Raw genomic sequence first — 18,553 nt, 5'->3', positions numbered from 1 at the left:
ATGCTCCGTTCTCCCGTCAAATCCCCCGCACAGGCAGGGCCCCCCCCCCCCCCACCACCACAGCCTCTCTGTGTCCTGCCTCAGTCACAACGCCGGTTTCATGATTTTTAAAAGAACAAGTCAACCCCACTATCAGGAATTAGGCCCATCAGAGATGGAGAATTGCGGAGGCCCCGGAGGATACCGAGTCGAGCCTGCTCGTGATATCCAAATGGTGTTTACTGTATGTGTGTTGTGGAACGCATTAACGCCGCTGTCGAGGCGACGGAGAATGGCGATTTGGCATGAAATTGGCACCCGCTTCGATTTCAGCGTTGGAACCAATTGTTCTCCAAATCGCGTTTCCCGATTTTGGTGTTGGCCGACAGAAAATCCCGCCGAATTTTCGCCTCAACTGCTTTTTGTGGTTGTGAATTCCACAGATTCACCACTCTCTGGTTGTAGAAATTTCTCCTCACCTCACTCGTAAAAGATTTATCCCTTATCCTCCAACCGTGGTCCCTGGTTCTGGACTACCCCACCATCGGGAACATTCTTTCTGAATCTACCCTCTCTAATCCTGTTCGAATTTTAGAAGTTTCTATGAGATCCCCTTTCACTGTTTCAAACTCCAGTGAATATGGTCCTGACTCTACCAATTCCATCGTGCTGAGGCATCAACTTGGGCTCAGCGAAGCATGACGGACAGCATGTCAGGATCAGCAATGTGTACATGACATGAAATGAAATTAAATGAAAATCACTTATTGTCACAAGGAGGCTTCAAATGAAGTTACTGTGAAAAGCCCCTTGTCGCCACATTCCGGCGCCTGTTCGGGGAGGCTGGTATGGGAATTGAACTGTGCTGCTGGCCTACCTTTGTCTGCTTTAAAAGCCAGCGATTTAGCCCTATGCTATACCAGCCCCTGGCTTCATTATCTGAGGAGTCTCGAATGGTGCTTAACAAATGGTGCTGGCAGTCATCCGCAATCATCCCCACTTCTGACCTTATGATGGAAGGGAGGTCATTGATGAATCAGTTGAAGATGGTTGGGTCTAGGACATTACCCAGGGAAACTACGGCACTGATGTCCTGGAACTCAGATGATTGACCTCCAACCACCACAACCAACTTCATTTCTGCTACGACGTAGCAAAGAGTACAGTAGCGAAGATATTTCGAAAGATCAACTCAATCCATAAGAGGGCCATTCAGGAGTCTGGTAACAGCGGGAAAGAAGCTGTTTCTGAATCTCTTGCTGCATGATATTATGTTGCAGTGTTGAGGGGTGTTGTTTCTTACAGTGCAGACTCAGCAATGTTGTGGGGTGTTGTTTGTTACAGTCCAGACTCATTTTCATATTTTAACAAGTTCAGTTTACCTGAAGCCACATAAAAAAGAGATGCCAACCTGAGAAGATACAAAACAGTACCACAAACATGTTAAGCAGCATAAGCAGCATGTTATATACAGCACTAAGCAATCACAGAGACAGCACATCAAATCAAAACACTGCAGTCCTGCTAAATCCAGTTGTCAGTAGTGTCACATAATTAAACAACAGGAGGAGAAGGGTGTACACTTATCGCCATTCTGAATGATAGTGGAGCAAAATGAAGTGTTTGTAACCAACTTCAGTCAGAAATGCCAAGTGAATGATTCATGCCAGCCTCCCCAAAATCACAAATTAAACCTACTCACGTAATATCAAGAAATAGCTGAGCACAAAAACGACATGCCCTGGCTGTAGTGCTGATGACTTGTGCTTCTGGACTACTCGTATCTCTAGCCTTGCTTTTCGTTGAAACGTACAAAATTGGAATTGACCCACCATTGTGGAAAATTATCTATGTATGTTCTGTCCATAAGAAAGCAGGTCAAATCCAATCTGGCCAATTACCGCTCCGTCAGTTTACTTTCAATCAGCAGTAAAGTAATAAAAGGTGTCAGACACTGCACTATAAAATGGTACTTACTCAGCAATAACCTGCTCACTGATGCTCGGTTTGCATGCCACATTGCTACAGAATTAGACTATAAGACCGTAAGACATTGGAGCAGAAGTAGGCCACTCGGCCCATCGAGTCTGCTCCGCCATTCAATGGGATCATGGCTGATCTGATATAATCCTGAGCTCCACTTTCCCGCCTTACCCCCGATAGGTTTCTCGTCCCCATTCTCCTGCCTTCTCCCTGTAATCCCTGATCCCCTTATGAATCAAGAACCTAACTTATAGACCTGTCTGAAAGACAGTCAGTGACTTGGCGTCCACAGCCTTCTGCCGCAATGAGCTCCACAGATTCACCACCCTCTGGCTGAATAAATTCCTCCTCATTTCAGTTATAAAGGATAGTCCCTTCAATCTGAGGCTGTGTCCTCGGGCTTTAGTCTCTCCTACCAGTGGAAACATCCTCTCCACGTCCACTCTATCTAGGCCTCTCAGTATTCGTCAGTTTCAATGAGATCCCTCTAAACTACAACGAGTCCTCAATCGTTCCTCACATGAAAAGCTCTTAATTTCAGGATCATTCTTGGGAACCTCCTTTGGACTCCTTTCAAGGCCAGCACATCAGGGTTCAAAATAGCTCACAAAATTCCAAATGGGGTTTGACCTGAGCCTTATATAAGATGACATTAGCCATATGCCAGTCCTCTGGACCCCTCCCAGACTCCAGTGATTCAGAACCCTGGGGTGTAGTCCATCCTGTCTGAGTGGTTTATTCACATTCAGACCTTTCAGCTTCCCCAGCACCTTCTCCTTAGTGATGGCCACTACACTCACCTCTGCCCTCTGACTCTCTTGAAGTTCTGGGATGCCACTGATGTCTTCCATCGTGAAGACTGATGCAAAGTAACTATTCGTTTCCTCTGCCATTTCTTTGTTTCCTATTACTTCTTCTCCAACATATTTTTCCAGTGGTCTAATGTCCATTTTTGCCTCCCTCTTAACTTTTATATATCGAAAAAAACTCTTCCTATCTTCTTTTATATTACCAGCTAGCTTACACTCATATTTCATTTTCTCCCCTGTATGCTTTTTCTTTTGCTTTTATGCTCTCCCTGACTTTGCTTGTCAGCCATGGATGCCTCGTCCTCCCCTTAGCATGTTTCCTCCTTGGGATGAATTTCTGTTGTGCCTCCCGAATAACCCCCAAAAACTCCTGCCATTGCTGTACCAGTGTCTTCCCTGCTAGGCTCCTTTTCCAATCAACTCTGGCCAGCTCCTCCTTCATTTCTTTGTATTTACCTATATTCAATTGTAAAACCGTTACATCTGAATCCAGCTTCTCTCTCTGAAACTGCAGGGTGAATTCCATCAAAGTGTGGTCACTGCCCCCTCAGGGATCATTCATCTTAAGTTCCCTAATCATATCTGCCTCATTGCCCATCACCAAATCCAGAATTGTCTGTTCCCTAGTAGGCTCTACCACAAGCTGCCCCAAAAAAACATCTCAGACATCCATAAATTCCTTTTCTTGGCATCTACTACCAACCTAATTTTCCCAGTCCACACACATATTGAATTCTCCTATGATTATTGTAATATTGTCTTTCTTATATGTCTTTTCAATCTCCTGATTTATTTTCTGCCCACATCCTGAATACTGCTCAGGGGGTTGTACATAACTCCCATCAGCGATTCCTCAACTCTCCCCACACAGATTCTATGCCTTCCGAGCCTACATCGCTTCTTGCTATCGATTTAATTTCATTTTGTACTAAAAAGGCGACACACCCCCTCTGCCCATCCTTTCGATAGGACACGTATCCTTGTATATTTAGATCCCACCCGATTCTCATGCAGTCACGTCTCTATGATGCCCTCAACATCGTACCCACCAATTTCAATGTGCGCTACAAGCTCATTTACCTTGTTCCGTATACTGCGCGCATTCAGATACAACAGCCTCAAGGCTGCGTTGACTGCCTTCCTTCTCATAGTTGTCCCCTTATCTGCTGTGCCTGAAGTTAGGTTCCTGCACTTTCCATTCTCTGCTCTGTTACTTGTTCTATTAACCTCTCTCGAGTACCTCTCCAACCTTCAGCCTTATCTAGTTTAAAGTCCTCATCATTAACCTGCACTCCCACCTTGTCCTTTAAATTAGATTTTTAAACTTTCCATACAACTGAACCGCCCCCCCCCCCCCCCCCCACCCCCACCACCACCACCACCACCCATCATTTAGTTTAAAGTTCTATCTACAGCCAGATATGCATGATTCAGGTGAAGACCATCCCATTGGAACTATGGCCCCCATTCATACCTCTTGAAATTCATTATTTCCTTGAGGCTTTGCAGAATTCCCAGCCCCTGACCTGCTCTTCAGAATCACCAAATCGTTACAGAACAAAAAGAAGCAATTTGGGCCATCCTGTCTACACCAACTCTCCAAATGAACATCATGGGTTAGTGCCAATCACTTGCCTTTTCCATTTATCCCTGTATGTTGTTTCTATAATCATCCAATGCCGTTGAATGCTTCGATTGAACCTGACTCCACCACACTTCCGAGCAGTGCATCCCAGACTTCAACCATTTGTTGTGTTTAAGTTTTTTTCTCACATCGCATTTGCTTCTTTTGCAAATCACTTTAAATCCGTGCCCTCTCATTCTTGATCTTAAAATGAGCGGGAACAGTTTCTCCCTATCTGCTCTGTCCAGCCTCCTCATGATTTTGAACATCTCTATCAAATCCACTCTTAGCCTTCTTGTCTCCAATGATTACAGCCCCAAGCTAGCCAATATATCCATTCCTGTAAACCTCTTCGGCACTCTCACCAATGTGTTCACATCCTTCCTTTATTGTGGCGCTCATAACTATATACAATGTTCCAGTTTAGGTTTAACTAGTGTCTTATGTACATTCAGCATAACCTCCTTGTTCTTGCACTCTATGCCCCTATTAATAAAGCCATGAATACTATCTGCTTTATTTACTGCTCTCTCCTGCCATGTCACTTCAATAATCTATGCACAGTTTACCAGGTCCATCTGCTCTTGCACCATTTTAACTCTTTTACCCCTTATTTTATAATGGCTCTCCATGCTCTTCATACCAAAATGCATCAACTCACACTTCTCCGCATTGAACTTCATCAGCCACCTATCTGCCCTCTCTACCAACTTGTCTATGTTGTTTTCAATTTCTGCATTGTCCCCCTCACAGTTTACAATACTTCCAAGCTTTGTGTCATCCACAAGCTTTGAAATTGTCCCCTGCACATGAAGATTTAGATCATTGTATATCAGGAAAAGCAAGGTTCCCAATATCAACCCTTGGGCAACACCATTACAAACTTCTCCACCCCCAAAAAAATCCATTGACCGCTACCTCTGCTTCCTATTATTCAACCAATTTTGTATCCGCGTTGTTATTGGGTCTTTTATTTCAGACTTCTAACAAGTCTGTTGTGTGGCATTCATCAACACTTTCTGTTACTTACTCAGAAAACTCCAGCAAGTCAGTTGAATATGATTTTCTCTTTAGAAATCCATGTCGGCTCTTCCTAATAAACCCACATTTTTTCATGTTGTCACAATATACATCTATGTGTATACAATGGAGTGCAGACAGGCAGTGATTGACATACAGGATGACCAGTAAGCACACAGAACAGAGCAGCCAATCACCAGACAGACAGGACACGACCCCACTATCAAGCCAGAGGGAACCAGTTTTCCTGCTCTCTCGGGACCCAGCCTCTGAGACAGTCAAAGTTCGTGAGCTGGCCAGTGCAAACACCATGTGGTAGCTAGTAAGTCTGGTTAGGCTAGTATCAGGTCTCCAGTCAAGTCAGCAGAGTGTCAACCCACAGTTGAACATGTATAATAGTTTAGATGTTAAATAAAATCGTGTTGCATCTTATCAAGTGTTGGAGGTCTGTGCCTCGCGACACTGTATCAAGTGCAGTCCACATCGACCCAGCCTACCCAACACATCATGGTACCAGTGAGTGATGCTGAAAATTGACGGACCTACCTTGAGTGAATCAGTGTTGACCAGCAAACAGACGGACCTACCTTGAGTGAATCAGCGTTGACCAGCAAACAGCCATCCGGTGACATGGAAAATGTCCGCCCACCGCCGCAGCTCCGCATCGCCGGCAACCTCGGTGCAAATTGGAAGATCTTCAAACAAAAGTTCCAACTCTAGCTAGACGCCACCGACCTCGAGGCTGCATCGGACGCCAGGAAGATCGCACTATTCCTCTCCACAGCCGGGGACCACGCCATCCACATCTACAACTCCCTTACATTCACTGAAGGCGAAGACAAGACAAAATTTAAAACAGCCCTACTGAAGTTCGACAGCCACTGCGACATTGAGGTGAATGAGAGCTTTGAACGGTACATTTTCCAGCAGAGGCTTCAGGGTAAGGATGAACCTTTTCAATCCTTTCTGACCCATCTCCGCATCCTCGCGCAGTCATGTAACTATGACTCGACCACTGATTCCATGATCCGGGATCAGATCGTTTTCGGGGTCCACTCCGATTCCCTTCGCCAGCAGCTCCTGAAAGTCAAGCAGCTCACCTTCACCATCGCCATCGAAACGTGTGTTCTCCATGAACATGCTAACAATCGGTACTCCCACGTCAGGGCGGCAGAAACGGCAAAGCTAACCTCCCACGAGGCGGAACGGGTGCAAGCCATCGCACAAATGCAGGGCCTAAGTATTTACAAGAGTGTCCATTCTGCGCGCTTTTCCCGGGCCCTTGCGCAAGCGTGCCACGACCGAGGGGACAGCGAGACCGACGACCAGACGGCGCAGGTGCGTACGTCGATCGACCGCACTGCGCATGCGCGATGGCGCACGGAACACGCTGACGTTGGCATCATGATGTGTCCGAATTATGGCTCTGCCCATTTAAAGCGGCAATATCCGGCAAAATCACGGCGGTGTCTACAGTGTGGCAAGCTTGGCCACTACGCAGCCCTTTGCAGATCTGCTCCACTGCCCAGCATCCAGCGATCCCAGCCGCGACACAGAAGCGTCCGGTCAATACAGCAGGCCATGTCAGATCTGACCTCGACAGCCCAACAGATCCTGATGCTGTGTGCCTCAAATCTCCATATCGGGTGGGCATCATTATGAAGCATGCGCTGCCTTTCTCCAAGACAGCGAAGCACCTCCCGATCCTCAGCATGGATCCCGACAACGAGTGGTGTGCTGTCCTCACAGTCAACAAGGCTCGCATCTGGTTCAAACTGGACACCGGCGCATTGGCGAACCTCATCTCCAAATCCGAACTCGACACCATCCGCGTCAGACCAAGCATTCTTCCACCGCCTGCCAGGTCCTTGACTACAATGGCAATGCCATAGCTGCCAGTGGCTCATGCCAACTCGGAATTTCCAATTAGTCATTGAAAGCGACACTGCGATCGTGGGATCTGACAGAGAATCCCTGCTCGGTGCTCGGGCCTGCAAACTCCTGAACTTGGTTCAGCGAGTCCACACCATGTCATCCTCACAGGCGACGGCCTCACCTGATGAGAACTTCCAGGCTGAAATTGATGACATCATCACGCAGTACCACAGCATGTTCAACGGAATGGGCAGACTCCCATACAGATACAAAATCCTGCTCAAACCAAACACCACCCCTGTGATCCACGCACCACGTCGGGTGCCGGCACCCCTCAAGGACCGCCTCAAGCAGCAGTTACAGGACCTCCAGGACCAGGGCATCACATCAAAGGTCACGGAACCCACGGACTGGGTCAGCTCCATGGTCTGTGTCAAGACGCCGTCAGGGGAGCTTTGAATCTGCATCGACCCCAAGGATTTAAACCACAACATCATGAGGGAACATTACCCGATACCAAAACGAGAGGAGTTGACCAGCGAGATGGCTCATGCCAAAATCTTTATGAAGCTGGACGCCTCCAAGGGGTTCTGGCAAATACAGCTGGATGCATCCAGTCGCAAGCTGTGCACATTCAATACCCCGTTCGGTCGATACTGCTACAACCGGATGCCTTTTGGCATCATCTCTGCCTCAGAGGTATTTCATCGCATCATGGAAAAGATGATGGAGGGTATCGAGGGGGTGCGCGTGTATGTTGATGATATCATAATCTGGCCCACAACTCCTCAAGAACACATCAATCGCCTCAAGCAGGTATTCCACAGAATCCATGAGCATGGCCTCCGACTCAACAGAGCCAAGTGCCCGTTCAGTCAATCAGAAATCAAATTCCTTGGTGACCACATCTCGCAGCAAGGCGTGAGGCCAGATGCTGACAAGGTCTCGCCGATCAACGCCATGAAGACCCTGGAAGACAAGAAGGCGATCCTCCGCTTTCTAGGGATGGTCAACTTCCTCGGGAAGTTAATTCCCAACATGGCGGCAGAGACCACAGCCCTCCGCCATCTCGTCAAAAAGTCGACAGAATTCCAGTGGCTGCCCGCTCATGGAGGGATTTGAATGACATGACGCCTCAGTTACAACAAATCCTTCTCAAGCTACGTCGCTATGACTTTGAACTTGTCTACACACCAGGCAAAGAACTCATTGTTGCAGATGCCCTTTCCAGGTCTATCACCACACCATGTGAGCAAACTGACTTTGTCTAACAAATCGATGCGCAGGTGCAATTGTGTGCCTCCAACCTTCCGGCCACTGATGAGAGGGTCATCCAAATTTGTGATTAAACGGCCAAGGATCCTCTGCTACAGCGTGTGATGCAGCACCTCACGAATGGCTGGCAGAAGGGACAGTGTCCCCAGTTTTACAACGTCAAGGATGACCTGACGGTGGTGGACGGCATCCTCATGAAGCTCGATAGGATTATGATTCCGCAGAGCATGCGAGCTATGGTGCTCGGCCAACTCCATGAGGGTCACCTCGGGGTCGAGAAATGTCTATGCAGAGCTCGAGAGGTAGTCTATTGGCCGGGCATCAGCCAGGACATTGCCAACACAGTCCTCAACTGCCCCACGTGTCAGAAATGTCAGCCAGTTCAACCCAAAGAAACTCTGCAGCAACATGAGATAGTGGCCTCCCCATGGTCCAAAGTCGGTGTCGACCTGTTCCACACCAAGTGGCGTGACTATGTCCTCCTGGTCGACTACTTCTCCAATTACCCTGAAGTGGTGAAACTGCCCGGCCTCACGTCGAAGGCGGTGATTAAAGCATGCAAAGAAACGTTTGCCAGGCATTGGATACCGCTCACGGTGATGAGTGACAACGGTCCCTGTTTTTACAGCCAGGAATGGTCTGATTTTGCCCGCCTATACAACTTCCGTCACGTAACCTCCAGCCCCCACTACCCGCAGTCAAAGGGGAAGGCCGAAAAAGGGGTCCATATCGTCAAAAGATTACTATGCAAGGCTGCAGATTCAGGCTCCGACTTCAACCTGGCACTGCTGGCATACAGAGCACCCCTGCTGTCCACTGGGTTGTCTCCTGCGCAGATGCTCATGAATCGCACTCTGCGAACCACGGTTCCAGCCATCCATGTTCCAGACCTTGACCACCTCAAGGTCAAACAAAAGATGCAGCAGTCTCGGGCCCAACAGAAATCAGCAACCGACGCTCATGCCACAGATCTCCCCGAGCTGGTCCCAACTGATCATGTTCGTGTACAGTTGCCTGACGGCGGCTGGTCCGCCACAGCTGTGGTGGTCAAGCAAGTGGCCCTGAGATCGTTCCTCGTCCGCATGGCTGATTGCTCCTTCCTACGACGCAACAGACAGGTGCTGCGCAGAGTTCCGCGCCCGTCACCCAACCATGATGTCCCACCTCACACAATGCTTCCTCCGGACATGCCCTACCACGAGGCCACCGATCTACCAGCAATCCTGCCGACCTCTGTGACAACCGCATTGGCGGCGGTCCCGCCTATCCAAGTGCAGGCGGCCCCTGATCCACCCTTGAGGCGGTCAACCAGAATTCATCGCCCGCCCCAGAGACTAAACTTATAGACTGAAGTTTTGTACAACTGTGTTACCTTACCGTATTGACCTCTGTAAATATCGTTGTTACCGTTTCATCTGCCCTATATCTGCACAAGCGACACCTTCCTGTGTACATAAGGTCATTTTAGCACATTCTGTATATAGTCACGCACATATACACATCCACACGCACATGCACCTTAATATTTATTATCTCAACACACAATACAAAAAAAGTGGGGGGAGATGTCATAATATACATCGATGTATACAATGGAGTGCAGACAGGCAGTGATTGACATACAGGATGACCAGGAAGCACACAGAACAGAGCAGACAATCACCAGACAGGCCACAAACACTATAAAGCCAGAGGGCACCAGTTTTCCCGCTCTCTTGGGACCCAGCCTCTGAGACAGTTAGAGTTAGTGAGCTGGCCAGTGCAAATACCATGTGGTAGCTAGTAAGTCTGGTTAGGCTAGTATCTGGGGCGGGATTCTCCGCAATCGGCGCGATGTCTGCCGACCGGCGCCAAAAACGGCGCGAATCAGTCCGGCATCGCGCCACCCCAAAGGTGTGGAATCCTCCGCATCTTGAGGGGCCGAGCCCTAACCTTGGGGGGCTAGGCCTGCGCCGGACTGATTTCCGACCCGCCAGCTGGCGGGAAAGGCCTTTGGTGCCCCGCCATCTGGCGTGAAACTGACTTTGCCATGCAGCGCGGGAGTGTCATAGTGGGGGCCATGGCGAAGGCGGAAGGAAAAGAGTGCCCCCACGGCATAGGCCCGCCCGCGAATTGGTGGGCCCTGATCGCGGGCCAGGCCACCCTGCGCCAGATCGCCCCGCGCCCCCCCCCCAGGACCCCGGAGCCCGCCCGCGCCACCTTGTCCTGCCGGTAAGAGAGGTGGTTTGATTCTCGCCGGCGGGACAGGCATTCCAGCAGCAGGACTTCGGCCCATCGCGGGCCGGAGAATCACCGGGGGGGGCCCGCTAACCGGCGCAGCGCCATTCCCACCCCCGCCGAATATCCGGTGCGGGAGAATTCAACAACCGGCGGGGGCGGGATTCACGCCAGCCTCCAGCGATTCTCCGACCCGGCGGGGGGTTCCTACGGGTCGGAGAATCCCAGCCCAGGTCTCCAGTCAAGTCAGCATAGTGTCAACCCACAGTTGAACTTATTAATGTCATTGTGTAGTCGTTTCAGTGATTCTTCGCCAGATACACCAGATACATCGATGACATTTTTTTCCTTTGGACCCACGGCGAAGAATCACTGAAACGACTACACAATGACATTAATAAGTTCCATCCAACCATCAGACTCACCATGGACTACTCTCCAAAATCAGTTGCATTCTTGGACACACTCGTCTCCATCAAGGACAGTTACCTCAGCACTTCGCTTTACCGCAAACCTACGGATAACCTCATGATGCTCCACTTCTCCAGCTTCCACCCTAAACACATTAAAGAAGCCATCCCCTATGGACAAGCGCTCCGTATACACAGGATCTGCTCAGACGAGGAGGAGCGTAACAGACATCTACAGGCGTTGAAAGATGCCCTCGTACGAACGGGATATGGCACTCGACTCATCGATCAACAGTTCCAACGCGCCACAGCGAAAAACCGGACCGACCTCCTCAGAAGACAAACATGGGACACAACCGACAAAATACCCTTTGTCGTCCAGTACTTCCCCGGAGCGGAGAAACTACGTCATCTTCTTCACAGCCTTCAACACGTCATTGATGACGATGAACATCTTGCCAAAGTCATCCCCACACCCCCACTACTTGCCTTCAAACAACCGCGCAACCTCAAACGAACCATTGTTTGCAGCAAACTACCCAGTCTTCAGAACAGTGACCACGACACCACACAACCCTGTCATGGCAATCTCTGCAAGACGTGCCAGATCATCGACATGGATACCACTATTACACGTGAGAACACCACCCACCAGGTACGCGGTACATACTCGTGCGACTCGGCCAACGTTGTCTACCTCATACGCCGCAGGAAAGGATGTCCCGAAGCGTGGTACATTGGCGAGACCATGCAGACGCTGCAACAACGAATGAACGGACATCGCGCAACAATCACCAGGCAGGAATGTTCCCTTCCAGTCGGGGAACACTTCAGCAGTCAAGGGCATTCAGCCTCTGATCTCCGGGTAAGCGTTCTCCAAGGCGGCCTTCAGGACCCGCGACAACGCAGAATCGCCGAGCAGAAACTTATAGCCAAGTTCCGCACACATGAGTGCGGCCTCAACCGGGACCTGGGATTCATGTCGCATTACATTCATCCCCCACCATCTGGCCTGCGAAATCCTACCAACTGTCCTGGCTTGGTACAATTCACACCTCTTTAACCTGGGGTCACCCCATCTCTGGATCTGTAAAGATTTAATCACCTGCTAATGCTCGCATTCCAAGCATTGTTTGGCATCTTTGAATTTGTCTATATATGTGTTTCTGGAACAGACCTCTTCATTCACCTGAGGAAGGAGCAGCGCTCCGAAAGCTAGTGACATCGAAACAAACCTGTTGGACTTTAACCTGGTGTTGTAAGACTTCGTACTGTGCTCACCCCAGTCCAACGCCGGCATCTCCACATCATTCTCAAAGGTTGTTCCCACATTTTGACAAGGTTCTGCAGCATGCAGCATACCACCACAAACCTTAGTGCCCAATCAACTGGGTATTGATGGGGCCTCAAGAGCAGTCCATTCAATAGATTGACTGAGTCAACATACCAACTTCTGGGCGATTAGATTCGTTGTTGCAGCATTACTGCCTGGGTGTTGAGGATCAGTTCCTGATCCACGTCATCAGTGAGTGAGTCTTGACAGCCAGTGCACAGACTCTTATTTCTCATGTTTGTTGTAATACAGCTGGCACTGACGACTGGCACAGAATCAACATAACTGTGATTGCAGATAGGTTATCAAACATTGACCAAAATGTTCTGCGGCACATTGAAGGAATGGAATCCCTCTTGTTCCGGGTATGTGGCAGAGTGGTGATGGAGTATATGCAAAGAATTGTGCAGGCAATCAATGGCATCCTGCGCATCGGTAGGCCCCGATCGCGGGCCAGGCCACGGTGGAGGGCCGGAGTCGAACCCCCCTCCCCCCCCCCCCCCCCCCCACCAGGCTGCCCCCCACAGGATGGAGGCCGAGGTCCTGCCGTATAAGACCAGAGGCGTCATTCTCCGACCCCCCGCCGGGTCGGAGAATGGCCGTTGGCCGCCGTGAATCCCGCCCCCGCCCCCGCCGAAGTCTCCGGTACCGGAGATTGGGCGGGGGAGGGAATCGGGCCGCGCCGGTTGGCGGGACCCCCCGCTTGATTCTCCGGCCCGGATGGGCCGAAGTCCCGCCAAGAAATTGCCTGTCCCGCCGGCGTAAATTAAACCTGGTATTTACCGGCGGGACCAGGCGGCGTGGGCGGGCTCCGGGTTCCTGGGGGGGGTGCGGGGCGATCTGACCCCGGGGGGTGCCCCCACGGTGGCCTGGCCCGCGATCGGGGCCCACCGATCCGCGGGCGGGCCTGTGCCGTGGGGGCACTCTTTCCCTTCCGCCACCGCCACGGCCTCCACCATGGCGGAGGCGGAAGTGACTCTCCCCACTGCACATGCGCGGGAATCTGTCAGTGGCCGCTGACACTCCCGCGCATGCGCCGCCCCGAATGTCATCTCCGCGCCAGCTGGCGGGGCGACAAACGCCATTTCCGCCAGCTGGCGCGGCGGAAATCCCTCCGGCGTCGGCCTAGCCCCTCAATGTTGGGGCTCGGCCCCCAAAGATGCCTGTCCCGCACCTTTGGGGCAGCGCGATGCCCGTCTGATTGGTGCCGTTTTGGGCGCCAGTCGGCGGACATCGCGCCGTTGGGGGAGAATTTCGCCCCAGATGTGAACGGCGCCAGTGGGACTCGGGCTTTTTTGGGTGGCCACTCGGCCCATCCCAGGCCGAGGATCGCCAGGGGGGGCCATGTAGAGCGGCCCTCGACCGGCGCCACGCCGACCGCGCCGGCGCCAATAGCACCGACTCTCCGGTCACCGGAGAATCGGCGGACCGGCGTTAGGGTGGCGTCGCGCTAATCGCGCCCAGCCCGGCGATTCTCCGAACTGGCATGGGCTGAGTGAATCCTGCCCCTGTTTTCTCCATAAAATGTGGCAATAGATTCTGCCTACAGCTGCCCAAATGTCTCCTCATACGTTGTCCTTTTTGACTAAACACTGAAGAAAGCATGTGGCATTCATAGCAACAGTCCGTGGCAACTTAGTAATCCTTAGCTCCAATTTAGAACATAGAGTGCAGAAGTAGGCCATTCGGCCCATCGAGTCTGCACTGACCCACTTAAGCCCTCACTTCCATCCCCGTAACCCAATAACCCCTCCTAACCGTTTTTGGACACTAAGGGCAATTTATCATGGCCAATCCACCGGCGGCGCCGGGTTCACGTCTTTGGACTGTGAGAGGAAACCAGAGCACCCGGAGGAAACCCACGCACACACATGGAGAACGTGCTGACTCCTCACAGACAGTGACCCAGCGGGGAATCGAACCTGGGACCCTGGCGCTGTGAAGCCACAGTACTATCCACTTGTGCTACCCTGCTGCCCAAATTCCTGCTGTTTTCTTCCACTCAAACATATGTGCAAAAGAAATGTCCCTTTAGCCAAATTTCCAGCAATCCTTCTTCTCTACATATCTGACCTTCTTGGGAATATTTACTCCTTGCCTGCACTCCCTAGCTAATCTGACAGTTACAGGTCGATCTAGTGTAACTACTTCAGGTGTATTAAATCCCCTGCTCATTCAATGTCATGAGATGGAGTCTGATTTTATTTCTGAGTAACTTTCACACTTACCTTTATATGAGAGAAATAAATGACTGTATCTGATGTATCAATTTCTCTGTTGCTCTGGGGATGTTTCCCATTCTGGATCCATAGGAAACTCATAGATTAATCTGAACCTTTAACACCCCGTCATCTCAAAGAACTGAATGTTCCATTAGGAAGTTGCTTTTTCCACTCCTTGTAGAAACCCAGTTTACTGTTCCAATCCAAAGTAGATTTAACTTCAGCTTTCCATTCTCTCCGTCTCACAGTATACCTTTGATTTAAATGCAAGGGTCCTTCAAAGGGTGTGGAAATGATTTCCAGTATGGTTCCAGGAATCGGGTATTTCAGTTGTAAGGTTAGGTGAGAAAAAAATTAGGGTTGTTATCCTTGGAGCAAAGGAGCTTTAAGCAGAATCAATCAAGAAGTTCGAAAGAAAGTCGGGCTGGGTACTTGAAGGAAATAAACCTGCAGGTTCCGGGGATCAAGTGGGGGAGTGGAGCTGAATGGATTGCTCACAGAGAGCTAGACCGACTGAATGGACAGAATGTGTCCTGTGTCCAAGGTGAGTTTATACCATGCACCATCCAAATAAAACTGAATGACAACAAGCATTTTGTGACAATTATTTTTATTTCATATTACAAAATGAATAATATTATTTCAAATATTATCAAATGAAAGTCAACAAAAAAGGACACTGATTAAAATATGGAACCCAGTATGGACTATAATCTGGTCTAATAAATGCCACGACAACACTGCGGTAATTGCACCTAATAAAGTTCATAAGCTTCGGTCACAATGTGGAAGCTGAATACACAGACACTTATCCATCAACCCATTGATGTGGGTTGTACCAGTTTTAGAGTCGACTTCAGACTTCAGTCATTAGACTGAAGTATTGGGAACATAATTGGTTGAATGTGAAATGACAACTGTTTGGGAATTTCAGTAGTTGTACAATACCCAGAACACAATGGATTCCAATGAATTGTTGCCTTCACCACACAACAATTAAAATGACAGCGAGGCAAAAGACATTCACTGATACATAGGTGATTTAAAATGGTTTTCTTTACAATGAGTATATGTGACGTGTGGTTTTCTGCCTTTGTGCTGAGTTGAAACTATTGCAATCATTAAAATAACAAAAGTACAGCCCAGGGAGGCAATTCTGTCCAACATATAAATACCAAGCTGTGTGAAGTGGTGAAACATCATCAGTTACTCAGCTAAAACTCTGAGCTCAAAATGGGGAAGGCAAGGATAAATCAGAGTTTATATATTGAATTGGAATTCTTCATTAAGTATTCCCTACTTTGAGAAATTATTGATTTACAAACCTGTCTCTTTCCACAGATTATCTTTTATGAGGACAGGAACTTCCAGGGCCGGCACTATGAGTGCAGCAGTGACTGTGCTGACCTGTCCCCTTACTTCAGCCGCTGTAACTCCATGCGTGTTGAGAGTGATTGGTGGGTGATGTATGAGAGACCCAATTACATGGGATACCAGTATGTTCTGAGCAAGGGAGAATATCCTGACTACCAGCGCTGGATGGGATTCAATGACAGCATCGGGTCATGTCGCACCTACCCATATGTAAGTCACTTTTTTGTGATTCTCCCCAAATGGATACGAGGAAAATGATCAGTGTGCTCAACATTTGACTTTGCGCACATCAGCTCTGAAGTGTCATCGACAGGACTGACTTTAACTTTGGACAGTGGTGGTTAACAGGTAGTGAAAATTGTCTGCCTGTCAAACATCCAGCCGGATTTACCAATCCATTGACAAGTCTTTCTGACACTGCCTGATGTTAGCATCAGCCCTTGTTATTTTGCAGTTGTTGTTAAGGTGTACTAGTTTATCGGTAAGTCAACAGTCGTGCAAACTGGAAAGTTAGTTCTGAGTGTCATGTCGACAACCTATTGCAACATGCAAGAATATTTGGGTATATTGGATACATTTATTTGTAATTAATCAGAGAACTGAAATCCATATTGGTACATTGACAGTGCCGAAAATAATAAGGCCATCTGCAGATAGACTGAGACATGATTGGCAACAATTTGGTGACAGGCATGTGCGTACTCACTCTATCTTATTGTAAATGTTTAATACTTTCTAGGAAAGAGAAAGCTGTTCCCAAACAGAGAAACAGAGAAACAAGCTGATCACAATAGGAAACAGAAATTCTACAGATTATTACTGATATTGATAAACCTGTCTGTGTGCACCAACTAATATCAGCCCTGTGCACTCTTACACACACATCGCTGATTAACTGTTTAAAATTAGATAGGAACTGCTTGGTTGTAACAAGTCTAAAAGATAATCAACCTATTAAATCGATGTTCATAAATTATCTCAGCTTTGTTCTCATTGTTGATGTCATCATCTGGGCTCCATTAAAATCCTTCCTTCACAATGTTTCTCTTTCTCTACATATGCAAAATCATAGAATGTGGTGGTAGGTTAGTTCAGACAAGTGTGGTGGAGACTGATGCCACTGGTGTGTGTTCAATCCCTGTGATAGTCCATGAAGGGTTGACTCCTTGCCTTGCCCCATATTTGCAGTGGGTGGCATTCCTCAAACTATACAGTCGTTTGTCTCACTCCCTCTTTCTCTAATAGACAGATGCCCACAGCCTCTTGTGACCACTAACTCATTACTAACAGTACGTTTATCAAATCTGTATTTGTAGTTTCATAAGTAATACCATCACATTTCTATTACAGCACCAAGGAGATTCATACAGAATGAAGATTTACGAGAGATCTGACTTTGGAGGACAGATGATGGAATTCATGGATGACTGTCCATCTGTCTACGATCGATTCCGTTACCGTGACATCCACTCCTGCCATGTGATGGACGGTTACTGGACCTTCTATGAACATCCCAACTACAGAGGCCGACAGTACTTCATGAGACCCGGTGAATACAGGAGATTCAGCGACTGGGGTGCCTCTTGCTCAACTATTGGATCTTTCAGGCGAATGGGAAATTTCTAGTCTGTCACTGTAAAAGATTTGTCAGCATATTAAAATCCCTTCTATTACACTGCCATCTGGTTTAATTCACTTATTTTTGCTTCAGAGAGATTGTCCAAAACAGTCCCGATATCTGCTGGCGTCATGCAGAATATTTCACCACAAGCATTTTGGTGATATGATTATCAGTGAAATAAGTAATTTGAGGTGCAGAAAATGTGAGAATCATGAGATTTCACAAAAGCTGTAAAGTGGACAATAATGCAATCCGCTGTTGATGTTGCTGGAATTTGCACAGTTAGTAAGAGATCACCTCCAGGCTCTTTTTCCCCCACCTAAACTTCCTCCACTAAGAAATGCTCACAGCTTCCTTTAGGCTCCTGTGGTTCAGCTTCCAGCCTCCAACATTGCACCTTTGCATCTGTAGACTGAAAAAGTGGGCACTTGCAACATTCGTAGTCACACCTCCAGCATGTTCCCTCTGAGGTTTTAAGGAATAGGAAACAGTCCATGAGGGGAGAAGGAAGCACTAAGAAGTTCAGCTTACATGGGAAACGACAAAGGAAGTTGGAGAGTCAGCGACTTAAGGTTTAGGAGATGTTTCTTCAGACAAGGGGTGCTTGGAGAGGGTATGAGGGGCTATTGGAAAAATAACTAGAAAGCTGGCTGGTGAGATCTTCAGAGGAAATTTGGCTGGACGGGCTTGGGAGACTGGAGCAGTGAAAACTGTAAGAGAATGTGAAGCTTTAAATTGAAACTACATTTGGAAACACGTCACATAACAAAAATATCTCAAGCAATCATGCTAGGAAAATATGTTACCTGCT

The 18,553-nt window shown here is 48.6% G+C and overlaps 1 protein-coding gene across 1 annotated transcript; it reads left to right on the top strand.

The window, feature by feature from the left end:
- Nucleotides 1–15,930: 15,930 nt before the first annotated feature.
- On the top strand, nucleotides 15,931–17,802 carry LOC140393332 (gamma-crystallin S-1-like). The gene is made up of 3 exons (XM_072479675.1): nucleotides 15,931–15,989; nucleotides 16,089–16,331; nucleotides 17,472–17,802. Exons 1-3 carry the CDS (start codon nucleotides 15,981–15,983, stop codon nucleotides 17,745–17,747), a joined length of 528 nt encoding a protein of 175 aa, XP_072335776.1. The 5' UTR covers nucleotides 15,931–15,980; the 3' UTR covers nucleotides 17,748–17,802.
- The last annotated feature ends 751 nt before the right edge of the window (nucleotides 17,803–18,553 follow it).

Source organism: Scyliorhinus torazame, chromosome 2, assembly GCF_047496885.1.
Source record: "Scyliorhinus torazame isolate Kashiwa2021f chromosome 2, sScyTor2.1, whole genome shotgun sequence".
Lineage (NCBI taxonomy): Eukaryota > Metazoa > Chordata > Chondrichthyes > Carcharhiniformes > Scyliorhinidae > Scyliorhinus > Scyliorhinus torazame.
Note: the sequence above shows the minus strand (reverse complement) of the source record. Positions and strands in the feature narration are given on the sequence as shown.